General features: G+C 39.1%; 2 protein-coding genes across 4 annotated transcripts in view; both read left to right on the plus strand.

Moving 5' to 3' along the window:
• Nucleotides 1-12,948, plus strand: part of LOC146472238 (E3 ubiquitin-protein ligase TRIM45-like) — a 212,711-nt gene that overhangs the window by 30,523 nt on the left and 169,240 nt on the right. The window lies entirely within an intron of this gene.
• Nucleotides 9,356-12,948, plus strand: part of LOC146472241 (E3 ubiquitin-protein ligase TRIM45-like) — a 70,897-nt gene continuing 67,304 nt past the window's right edge. The window contains exons 1-2 of the mRNA XM_085119667.1: nt 9,356-10,729; nt 10,865-12,227. Of these exons, the coding sequence (XP_084975793.1) occupies nt 9,356-10,729; nt 10,865-11,740 (2,250 nt within the window). The 3' untranslated portion in view covers nt 11,741-12,227. The remainder of the gene's footprint in view (nt 10,730-10,864; nt 12,228-12,948) is intronic.

A 12,948-nucleotide genomic window follows, 5' to 3' on the forward strand; every position in this document is an offset into this window, starting at 1 on the left:
TCCATGCAGTTTTCAAGCATGTACACATCTTCTACAACTAACTTATCTCTTGAAATTTTTGTGACCCGAAAACAAGGCAAGTTTGAGAGCAAACATACATACATACTTTATTGGCTCGTCCCCACGGGGCTTTTCATTTCCCAAGTTCCCGAGAAGACGTCATTCTCGGAGACCCCGAGGTAGTTAGTCGGGACAAGGCGAAGATTTTTCACTCGCGAAAAGCGGGAACTGACTTCGCCAGTCAAGATTTGCCCCGTGAAATGTTAGCCCCACCCCTGGGTCTCCGAGGATGGAGGGGCGAGCGTCTGTGAGCTAGAACATTTGGACTGTTTTAAGATCTGGCACTGACGTTTTTCTTCAAAATATTTCCAAGAGGATTTTATCTCCACGTTCTAATACTTGGATTTAAGTGCTACTGTTAGGATAAGCGTACAGTACATTGTACTCCCCGTGACTCCCGGGAAACCGGAGCCAAGCGCACGGAATTATCGTCAACAGAGCCCTTGCGGTTTCTCTTTATTATTCATATGATTGAAACGCTGTCCTAAACTTCATAGTCTTCTGTTGCGTTAGCAAGATTTAGCATCGCGTGTACGGATCACCTGACTACAATTTTCCCGCTATTTTTCCCCGTTTGCTCGTGCCCAGAGTCCTCTGGCTTTTTGGTCAGCGGGTGGTCGCCAGTAGAGACTCTGGGGTACTGGAATTTTATTACCGCAGGAATGGAAACCGTTACGAGCCGTTACGGGTCAGCCAATCAAAACAATTTAATAAAATTCCAGTATTGCAGAGTCTCTACTGGCGACCACCCGCTGACCAAAAAGCGAGAGGACTCTCAGGTACGAGAGCCGTTCTACGCAAAAACAAGCTATCTCGTGTTTGCCGTCTTCGTGAGAACTATGTAAGTATTTCTTCCTTTTTTTCTTATACATACAAGTAGTTAATTGTTGAAAACAGGTACCCCAATAATTTTTCCGGCATGTTATTTTAAAAACAGTTTCAGAACACTAGATTTGGCAGGTCTACTATGATCGAGTGAGCTTTTCACACAATACGAATTATTGTAGTTTTTTTTATATCCATTTATTTCTTTATTGTAATTTTTGTTTTACGTATGATGATTAATTTGTATTAGAAATTTAAACTTAACCTAGTATGCCATTTGATGTTTTTTAATATGTGTTAGCTATATTTAATCATTTAGTGTGAAATACCTGTAAACTAGCTGGTGAGCCTAGCTTGCTGGTCTCACAAAAGCTAAGCGTATTTTCACAATAAACTGCTATCATATCATATCATATCATATCATATCATATCATATCATATCATATCATATCATATCATATCATATCATATCATATCATATCATATCATACTAGGGCAAACTAAGTTCATGTTTAAAAATCCTTCCTAACTCACTACTTTTCGCACTTTCCTTCATTAATTAACCATATTTGACGGTGAGTCACAAAACAGCTTCTTCGAAACTCGCAAAATTAGACAAGTAAGGGCTAAAGTCAACAGGTTCACGTTATTTTACGTAAAACGTGAAACGGGAAGGTGACGTTTGCCGTTTCACGTAAACACGATGCTAAACCTCAAATCTCGAGCTCTTGCGAGATTGACTTACCATATCGCATTGCCACGAGTGTCCTCTAATTATGGCAAGTATAAATATATCAATAGCCATTGAACAAGTGCTCTTGTTTGTTTCGTGCGAACGGAGAACATGTGAGTTGTGAGCCAGCGAGCGACGGGAGCCTGGCGCAAGAGAAAAACTTTCCCTCTCACGGAGCTGTGCCGCCCGCCCGAAACAAGCGAGAACGTCGGCTCTCTGCTTCTCCCTGTTCTGCCCACTATTTACAACATTGTGGCCATTTTTTATGAGTTTCATATTGTAATAAGTTAAGGTTTAATTACTAAAGTGTTAATTTATATCTTGAACTTCTTACCAGTAATGTTTTAAAAGACACTTGAGTGCATTTAAGTGACGCAAGAAAAGTGAATTTTTTTTTCAGTATAGTCGAAGCTCTCTTAACGGACACTCTCGTAAGCGGACAGCTATACTTACGGCCGCCTTGTTTGAAACCCCCTTTTAACTCCCATACAAATTCTGTATTTTTACATTCTCGTAAGCGGGCATTCCCGTAAGCGGCCGCGGACACTTTCAGATATAACGACTTGGATTTTTTCTTTGTTTTTAAGCTCCCGTAAGCGGACACTCCAAAGAAAATCCTATTTACAACCTCTGTTGGTTGCAATTGTAATTTATTTTTTTATATATATATTAAGGGAAAGTCCTAGTACTGCAGTATACACTGTAATACTGTTCAGTTATCGTCATGATATCGCAGGGTTGTAAAGTAAAGGGCGCAAAAAAAATAAATAAATAAAAAAATGTCATTTAGTACGGCGGTATTTTTTTGTATTTTCAATACGGTACTGTATTTATTGTTAGCTGGGCAAGCTCCCGTAAGCGGCCATCTATCCCCTACATCTTTTAGATGGCCGCTTACGAGAACCATTCTCGGAAGCGGCCAGCTCCAGTTACGAACACTTTTTTCGCTTTCCGAGGGTGTCCGCTTACGAGAGCTTCGACTGTACACCGCTGGAAAACAATTTTACTGATACTGTAAGTAACAGCTAAGAAAAAATTGAAAGGAGAAATTCGGTCTCTCTTCGATACACTGTCGTAGGTTTCAAAGAACTCACCGGCAACTGAAACTGCTATAAGTTAAGACATCATGTAATAATATTGTCTACACAGTACAACGAGTTCGTTCAAAATACTCGATCACTCCAATCAGTGTTGCGTGTTACTGATGATAAAAAGAGCCCCTTCTGGATGCAGGATAACTAAAGAGTACATTGTATCCCCTACCCCACGCCCGTTAAATAATTTTCCCCGCCAAAGTACATGTTTAGAAACCGATTGCAATTAAGAGTGGGAAAACCTTTGTTACCTCTTAGGAAGTGCACAGACCCGTAGCAAGGCTAAAACAACTGAGGGGGCTTAGCAAAATGGTGACACAAAAAACTACCCCCCCCCCCTCCCCCCGTCACTCAAAAACAGAGTGATTTGGGAGTTTAAGATGCAACAAGAACATCAAAAAACCCGGTAGATTTAGTAATTAAAAAAAAATAACTTTGCACCTGGATCACACTCTTAGGTACATGTTTTTGCCTTTTCTTTAACGTGGACTAGTACGTGAAGTTTCCTAATTTCACGTTTGAAGGAGGACGTAGACAAACGACGACAAATTTTTCTTCCTCTTTTTAAATTTAGAATCGGGCAGTAAGAATCCGACTGCAGGAGAATTGTTTTTCCTCTGATCTTGAGGACATTTGTGTGGCTTTTTCTGTGTGACAACGCGGGAACACTAAATTGTTATAAACTAAGGACATTTGTATTGCTTAAAATGAGCTGATGTCTTAGAAAACAAGTAGTTTATTTCGACAGCTTTCACGGCTTCCGATTGGTTGATTTAAATCCATTTTAATTCTTATTTCCGATTCACAAGATAGGAGTGCCTGTTAGCGAAGGAAACTGACAGGTAGTAAACAGACTATTAAAGGTTGTGAAAAAACACTTGCAGCGTCAGAATTCAACATTTTTGTTTTAATTATATAGTTTTGGGCACAATGCTTTTTAACTTCTTAAAATTCTAGGGGGGGCTCAAGCCCCCTTGCCCCTCCCCCCGCTACGGGCCTGCACAGAAGACGGGGGTTTGCTCTCTGTGTGGCAAAGGACTTTCTGAGATGAGCTTCGACATGGCTGACGTAAACTGCTGCCTTGCTTCAGAGCTAAATAGCAGACAGGAACGCTTTGATCTCCTTCCCCTCCCAGTCCCTTGGGGTTGGATTGTTATGTTTATTCTTTTCAATTTTAAGATGACTACATTTGAAGGGAAGGAGCAAAGGAATATGTTCAGTATAAAAGGAGCGGCTTTGAGTTAGCAAGTACTAACAGTCCTGATGATGGATGAAGTTACTTGAAACTGCATTAGTTTAAACCCATGTAAAAAGATAAAAAAGCATGAAAGTGGCACAAGCTGTTCCTTTGAAAGGCTGTGCTTGGTTCCCATTAATAATATTATTTCTCGCAATGTTTGGACCTTTTCAGTTTCAATCTGGGAGGGAGCACTTCTGACAGACAGCACTACATGGGAGTTTTCATTTGGATGTTAAGCCCTGGTCAAACAGTGCATGATAGTCAATGATAGATGATGATAGTGGGTGATAGTTAAAACCCACACAGTCATTTGACCACCAACTTTCATGCGCGACTATCGTCAACTATCATTCATTTTGAGCATGTTCAAAATAATTCTTTATGATAGTTAATGATAGTTTTTCCTGCTGTTTGGCATGATAAATTTTTGGTCAGCTGTTTTCTCCACCAACACTCTCAAGAATTCATTTCCCGTAAGTTCTTCCAATAACTGAAAGAAAACGAAGCAGACTGCCGCCCTCTTTGTGGCAAAAAATTCATCCATGCAAAGTTCTGTAACTTTGGCGATGGCTTGTTTGTGATGTTTTACACATGGCAGCTGCAGGTGCCTGACAATAGAAGCTCACGACAAACTATCGTTGCCTATCACGAGTTTCTTCAAGCCGTTTGACCACCCACTTGATAGTTGATAATAGTTGATGAAAGTTTTCACTATCATCAACTATCATCAACTATCATCAACTATCATGTATCTTTTGACCAGGCCTTTACATCTTAAAATTTCATCCACAGAATCAAATGTTTAAACCAGTTTGTTCCTAGCAAAATAACTGCAAAATAAAAACTATAAGATGCTAGTTTTGGGTAATATGCAGAAAAGCCAGATTTAAAAAAATAACAACAAATATTTAAATTGAAACGAACATGAAAAGGTGCAAATTTGTTCAATTTAAGTTGTCAAAAGAATGCACTTTATAATCTTCGATTACTGCTAGTTACAATGATTTATTTTCGAGCGGATTTCAATTGAGCCAGAATGTCGAAAGTTATTTCGCGTTTGTTTTGGTTTTGCTTTCCTACGCTCTGTGATTGGCCGGCAAAACACGCGCCACGTTCTCAACCAATGAAAAACAAAACCAAAACCAATCGTGCCTCGCTCCCACGCGTTTTCCCGCGCTTGGAGTCGGTTGCATGTGTTTGCTTCGATTTCTGATTGGTTCATTGCGCTGTTTGCGTTTGTTTTGATTGGCCAGAGTAATTACTTAGGTTTGGGTTTTACGACACTCTAATGAAAACCGCCTTAAAATAAGAGGTTCGGTATTGATTTTGAAGACCAGTTGGCCTACTAAATAGTTTTGTGCGAGGGAAGGGGAGGGAAAAATTCTGTACAAAGTTGCCATTCACGTCGTTTAACATCTCAGAATCATATATTAAACCTGTCAGAAATTTTTATAGTGTCAAGGTAAACCACAATTTTCCATCAGGAGTTGAATATTATTTAGATCAATGTTCCTTTAGAGGCTAGAAAATTGCGTGTTTTCTGAAAGTTGACTGTATTCATAATTAGACTGGGTGATAGAGGTCAGTCAGTTTTTACGATGAGCCAGTAGTCCATGTTTGTATAATCAACTGGTTGCCAACTGATTCAGTCATTGTAACTCAATAGAAAACTTTATATCTGTAAAAATATGTTAAAATATGTTTGTCAAATGAGTAAGATAGTGTCTGCGTCGATTTTTAAATTTTGAATAAACGAAGTCTCAGTTTAGACATTTGCTTGTTTATTTTTATGTCTTAGCAACAACAACGAATCACGCGTTTTATAAATTCAATTGCTACTCTCATCTCTATTTGAAGCTCTAATTGACTGAATAAGACCACTACTATTCTCCTTCATTGGAGTTTAATCGTCTTTGATCAAGCTTTTACTTTCCTTCGAAAATTTTTACGCAGCCTTTTTTTTTTAGGAATTCACGTCGCTTATAGCACTTGGGATCGCGGCACTAAATGTTTAGCGAGTTGAACAACGACTTATGAATTTAGTTCGGTAAACCGATCAAAAATACTGAATCGCGTGAAGTGACACAGATCGCGTGACATAACTGCGGATTGGCGTGACTTAACTGTCCAATCGCGTGACTGAAACAAATCGCGTGTCCAGAAGAAAAGAAGTATCACCTGACGCGTACTCCTCAAAATGCAATTTAAAGGTAACAAGTCAAGAATTTGTTACCAAAGATAACTTTTCTGTTCAAAAAAGAAAAGAAAACCTGATTTAAATGATTATTTTAAAAAAATTGTTTTGAAATTCTTTGCCACCTTCCCGTTCTTACCAAGCCATTCTCAAGCGCGGCAAAGCCTTTTTTGGTTTCTGTCGCTTTGAAGTGCGTCTACGGGTAATTCTGTTTGTAGTTATCCGTAAACTGCACGCAAATTGGCATTTCCATACCTTCTTGTTCACGTCAACCTTTGCTAAGCGAGGGCCTTAGGTCATTTTCTACGAACACTTTTTGTGTGTAAGAAAGCATGGATACCCAAATGTTGCGGCTTTCCAATCTTCTCGCTGGTATGAATTCGTTTCCAGTGACCTTTATTTGATATCCCTCAATTACTGTAAAAAAAAAAAAAGGAACTTTTTGTTCTCTTTCAAAGGAGGCAAGCAAGTAGACCGAAACTTTTATGAACACCGCGAAATACTGCTACAGGCAAGATTGCAAAGCAGCTTCTTAAGTTCATGACATGCGTGCATTGCATTAATTCCTTCAGTAACCTGTCTACAAACCGAGAGTAAAATTGAAATATTTCGATACTTGTAAGACACTATGTCCCAGTAAATTTTGATTTAAATTTAAAAATGATTACTTGTGTAAACCGCCTTGACTGAGGGTCTGCATAAATTTTGAGAGTGTGAAGAGAGAAAATTAGCGATGCATTCAATTTGTTGTTTGGTTTATCTGTTTTCATCTCTTAGCAACAATTGCTTGACTTTGTCCAAGTATTAAACTGAATACGCTAAAACTGTTTCGTGGCTGCCTATGTCAAAAATCTCTTAGAGATTGACCTATTTTCCTGATTACAATTTTGGTGCTGAAAATTCAGTGTATCAGTAATTTATGTTACCTAAAACACTGAAACGCGCAATGAGACTGACCGCGTGACATGTTCTAGACATCGCGTGAATCTAATAAAAAACAAGAAGCTGTTTCCAGCTTATACTCGGGCCATATTTGACTGTGTGATGCGTAAAGCCTACAATCTTTTAACAGTAATAACCTCCAGCATCGCCAATTCCCCCAAATAGATAGCCTGCGAGCAAGCTCTCTTGGGGGTGGATCCTCTTTCCCCGTCCCGCCCCCCACCCCCAAGAGAGCTTGCTCGCAGGCTACCAAATAGATAGAAACAGAGATATAGTGAGGAAGTAAGTAACCACCAGATAGAATTGCATTTCTTGCAGTCAGAATGAAATACAGGGGAAAAAGACATTTGTCTTGCGAATGCTTTTTATAATCCCCGGGCTTTAATCCTTACGTTTTCACCTTTCGTTTAGAGACAGAAACCATTTGTACGGTCCTAATATGTATGTGACGCCGGGTCAATGACGGATCGTAATTTCCGATAGGGTATGGTTTTCAGGTTGTTTTGTCTTGAACGGGGTATCTATTTCATCACTTTCTGTCTTAAACAGGGTATCCTTACATGACCTAATGGCTTAAACAGATTGTGATTGCCAATGCATTAAAGTACAGTAAGAAACTAGTGTATTCTTGTTTCATTCTAATCTTCAACAGGGTGTGATTTTGGGTGAAATGTCTTAGAAAGGGCCTGAAAATTTTGAATTCTGTCTTAAACGGGATAGGGAAATCGGAGAATTGTGTCTTAAACAGGGTCAGGGTTTGAACGCCCGGGCCCTACCTCCCTACTCAAGCATCTGTTGAGTAGCCCCCCCCCCCCCCCCCCTGCGGGATCTAGAGTAACGTTACGCATCACGCGCACGTTTATATCCTTGTACGTTTTTCAATGTTTCGCTGTTTATATTTTTACTGAAATTCAGGGGAAAGCATTTGTTATTCGCATTTCATTTGAAGACAGAAACCGTTTGTACATTGATTGTTTTGCTATAGTAAACGTGAAACATCTCTATCTATCTTGGCCAGTGAGGTCATAGACTGATTTAGTTGCCAAATTTTCGGTTAAGCAAAACTAACCGGCCTTGAGGCACTCAGGGTAGCCTAAAAAACACTCTTGTTAGGCTAAAGAGCACTCCAGGTAGCCTAAAGAGCACTTTAATAGGTTAGCTTAAATAGCTCCCCGGTTAGCTTAACGGTTAGCAGTTTATGTTGGGGTTGTTCATGCCTCGCATGCCTCGCATGTTTTGTTCATGCCTCGCACGTCTGGCTCGCATATTGTAAACACTCCTCACGGCCCGAAAGCAAAGAATGCGACCGAGAATTTAAAGAATTTAATAACACGACAGAAAACGTAACTCGTACCAGCCGAGTACAAAAAACGAGACCGAGATCAATAACTCGTGGCCCGAAGTCTTATCTCTCGGCCCATCGCGACCCAAAAAAGAAAAAAGAATTTGATAATGCTACCGAAACCTTAACTCGATCCGCCTTACGGCCCAAGTAATAAACAAATCCGAACATTCGTGCATGTTTTTCACAGTCACTGATATTAAACTTGTCAAAGACAGTCTCATTGACACACTCTTAAACTAACGTTTTGTGATTGGTAAAGTTCGAATAGTTTGTGAGAAAACAATTGTTTTTCGTTTTCAAGATTGACATGTTATTAAAACTGGGCTCGCCAGGGGCAGATTCCTAGAAATCACAAACCAAGAACGATAAACAGCCTCTCATATCATCGTTCTAAGATTGGCTTGTTGCTCTCTAATTCCGAGAAAAGCTGAAAAGAGAAAGGCGCAAGAACAAGACTCCCAAGAAAGATTTCAGGGCATTCCCATGATGCTTAGCGTGAAAAATCCCTCAGTTCATCTTCGCCACGACACGCGTCGTTGTGTTTCGCGCCTAAAATTACTGCATTTTACTTGGATTTTTTTCCTTCTTCAAGAATGATATCGGTGAGTTTTTTTCGTTTTATTCATGCTTTGTCATTGTAAGAATCAACTGGTGTAGAATATTGAATTGATTTGCTGTGTTATGTGCTTTTCCCAAGACTTTCTTTGTCGGCATTATGGCGTGACGAGTCCATTGTTTACGGATTTGCGTTCGACAAAGGTATGCTTCGATCCGTTTTAATGATAATTTATAGAATACATTAGCTCATTGAAGCGTTAAATCTCCCCTCAAAGGATAAAAGAACAATATTATTCGAAATGTATTCTAATGTACTTTGATACTCCATTGTGTTCGACTTCCTCGCTTGTTCGTTGAAGACAACATGGATATCCGAACACTGTTTTATAATCTTCGCGAAGAAGTGTCTTGTCCAGTGTGTTCAGGCATATTTGCGGATCCCAAACAGCTATCCTGTCTGCATAGTTTCTGTTTAGAGTGTTTAAATCATTGGTATGAGACAAGCGGCGGTGGAAACACAGTCAAATGTCCCAAATGCCAAACCCTTTGCAGAGTGCCTACAAGCGGCGATCTCAAGGATCTTCCGACCAGCTTTTATCTGAACGGCATGATTGATGTGCTGGCCATTAAAGAATGCAACAACACTCAAGTAACGTGTGGAAACTGTGACAAGAAAAGCTTTGAGGCTTCATACTGTTTTCAGTGTTGCATATTTTATTGTGAACAGTGCCTAATTGGACACAACATGATACGAATGTTCAAAGATCACCGCGTTCTGGCGGTGAAAGAATTCCAAGACAAAGACTACGAGGATGTACTTAAGCGGCCCGTGTTTTGTTCAGAACCACGACACGAGAAAGAAGAGGTAAGGTTCTTCTGCGAGAATTGTAAACTGGCCGTCTGCCAAACGTGTGTAACTCTGCAACATTCTGGTCACGCTTTAAAGCACATAGAAGACGAAGCTGAAAGACGAAAGACTGAAATGAAGAATATTGTGGAAACACAGAGACAGAACTTACTAGCAAAGAAGAACACAGTTAAGCAACTCGATGAAGATTACGCTAAACTGATGCAACAAGGCGAAGACCTGAAAAGAAATGTCCAGAAATTTGCAGATGACTTATTTGCGGTCATTGAAGCAAGGAAACAAAATATTTTCGCAGCGGTGGAAAGCCAGACAAAGAAGTTGCTTGAAAGTCTAACAACACAAAAGAGTAAAATCGAGAATGAAATAAAACTGATTGAATCATCGCTAGAAAAAGCTGACAAACTTTTAATGCGAAGTAACAACATTGAGGTTGTGGGACTAAATATCTCGCCAGGAACAATCTTCGAGGGAATTGTTCAAGGCGAACAAGTTGTCCATGACCCTGGACGTCTTCCAGTTTTAGTTTTTGTGCAAAATCAAAAGTTGTTGGACACTGTCAACAACGAAGAAATTGGTATCTTGGAGATACTGCATCAAACGAAAGCAAGCCAATCAATAGCTGAAGGCAAAGGACTGAATGAAACATTTGCTGGACGTGAAACGGAATTCATTTTGACAACAAAAACCTCAGAGGGAAGACAGTGCTTCAATAAAGGTGACCGTGTGACGGTGGAGATACGAGACCGACGAGGGCGAGAGTGCGGGACAGAAGTGCAAATAAGGGACAACAAGAATGGACAGTATAAGATCAGCTTTTTTCCCAAAGAAGAGGGGAGATATTCAATTATTATGAAGGTAAACGGTGAACATGTTCGTGATAGTCCTTATGATTTGCTAGTAAAAGCCCGCGAGCAGGCTATCATCTCCGGGAATCTTCCCGTTGGGGAAAAATATAGCGTTGGACACTCTCCTTCGCCGAGTGCCTCTCGCTATTTTTCACCGGAGCTGGGAGCTTGCTCGCATGCTTTGTTGGAAAATCCATTTCCGTCCAAACCTGTTTTATCTTTTGGAAAGAAGGGTTCGTGTGTAGGAAAGTTTAGCCGTCCTTGGGGGTTGGCAGTAAGTGACACGGATGAGATAGCAGTAACTGAATTAAGTAACCATAAGCCTAGGGTGCAAATCTTTGACAGTGGTGGGAATTGGTTAAGATCCTTCGGTCGACATGGTTCCAATCGAGGACAATTTGAAAACCCTCGTGGAATTTGCTTTGGGAAAAACGGAATTATTTTCATAGCAGACAGTGGTAACCATAGAATCCAGATTTTCAGTGGGGAGGGTAGGTACATGGGTATGTTTGGTGGGGAAGGAAACCTTGATAGTCAGCTCTCTCGTCCTTGGGGTCTATCATTGGATGTTAATGGTAACATTATTGTTGCTGATTCAGGTAACAAACTGATCAAGATCTTTTCAACAGATGGTAAGTTTGTAAGGAAGATAGGTGGGCCTGGCTCTTTTAGTTTTCCTGTTCACTGTGTTCAGTGTGATGAATATCTCATAGTGTCAGATAGTGGTGAACACTGTATTAAAGTGTTCAGTACCGAGGGTAAATACCAATATAAATTTGGACATCAGGGGGGAGGGGATGGCGAGTTTGATTTTCCCAGTTGTTTGGCAGTCACTAAATCCAAACACCTGATGGTGTGTGATGAGTGTAATAATAGAATACAAGTGTTTAAATTGAATGGCAATTTTGTTGGCAAGTTTGGAACAGAAGGCAGTAACTTAAGAGAATTCAAAGCTCCAAAGTCTGTATCCGTTTTAAGTAACGGTAGAATTGTTGTGTCAGAGTTTTGTAACCATCGCATTCAAATGTTTGAATGAAAACTGTTATCTACAGCCACTTAGGAAAGTAAGAATCGTGTTGTCTGAGAGTCGGTTATGATATATATTTTTTGTTTTTACTTGTCTACTGTTGTACTGCAAATTCAGGAGTGTAACTTCGTTTCCCATAAAAAGAAAGAAAAGAAAGGAAAACAGAAAAAAACAAAAACAAAACAAAGAAACAGGCAAAAGCTAAATAAATCAATGAATAAAAAAGAAATTTTGTGATGAATTGGCCAAAAAGCCTATATTGGGTTTTGCCCACTATTACAATAATGTATATGGTATTGCAAAAAGGAAGGTTTACTGGCCTTTAGTGGCTAAATTAATTGGGATTCGTTAACTTAATAATTATGTTATTGAGAACAGAAGCCTGATTGTAGTGACATTTGAATGATCTAAATACTGTGTTACGGATTAAAGTCATTAGGAATTTTGTTGAGAATGAACTCAATTTTTTTGCGTTTCGCCATATTGTGATAATTAAGTAAGGTAGTAACTGTTGTTAATTTATGTTTTGGACTTGTTAACAGTTAAATGTTTTAAAGGAGACTTGGGTGCATTTGCACTGCGAATACAGTTAATTTTTCAGTAGAACGGTCGTAGAAGACTAGAAGACACTTTTAGTCATATTGTTAGTATAATAGCTGAAATGACTTTATTGTACTCATTGAAACCTTTAGAGAGAAAAACGACCCGATGATAAACAAAAGTCAAACAAACAAAAGTATGATTCAATCTTATTATTATTTCTAAGAGCCTTTAAGCTTAAATTATATAAATATATTACATCATTTACCTATTTCATAGTTGTTTCCTTTAGTGCCCTGATCTTTGAATAGAAGCGAGGAGTTGACTTTTTTTTTTATAAAAACTTCAATGCTTTTCATGTGTATAGGAAAACTAGTTACCATAAGAATGAGTTAAGAATAACATGATTTTCATAAAAAAATCGGTAAGGCTTGTATCCTAACTGTGTCAACTCCAGCCTCGTTTCTATGAAGAGCCAGGTTAGCAGGATACACAAACAAGTCTCACAGGATTTCCTGACTTTATAGCTCTGGGAATGAAAAGTTTAATTTCACGGCATTTTTTTATGCTGAGATTTATTGTACATATAATTATCTCATAAGTATCGCTTCTTAGTTTTGTCTTTATAAGTTAGAGTTGTATATTAATTGTCAATTCTTTTATAGATTGATTTCTGA

Source organism: Pavona decussata, unplaced genomic scaffold (genome assembly GCF_977016875.1).
Source record: "Pavona decussata unplaced genomic scaffold, jaPavDecu1.1 SCAFFOLD_100, whole genome shotgun sequence".
Lineage (NCBI taxonomy): Eukaryota > Metazoa > Cnidaria > Anthozoa > Scleractinia > Agariciidae > Pavona > Pavona decussata.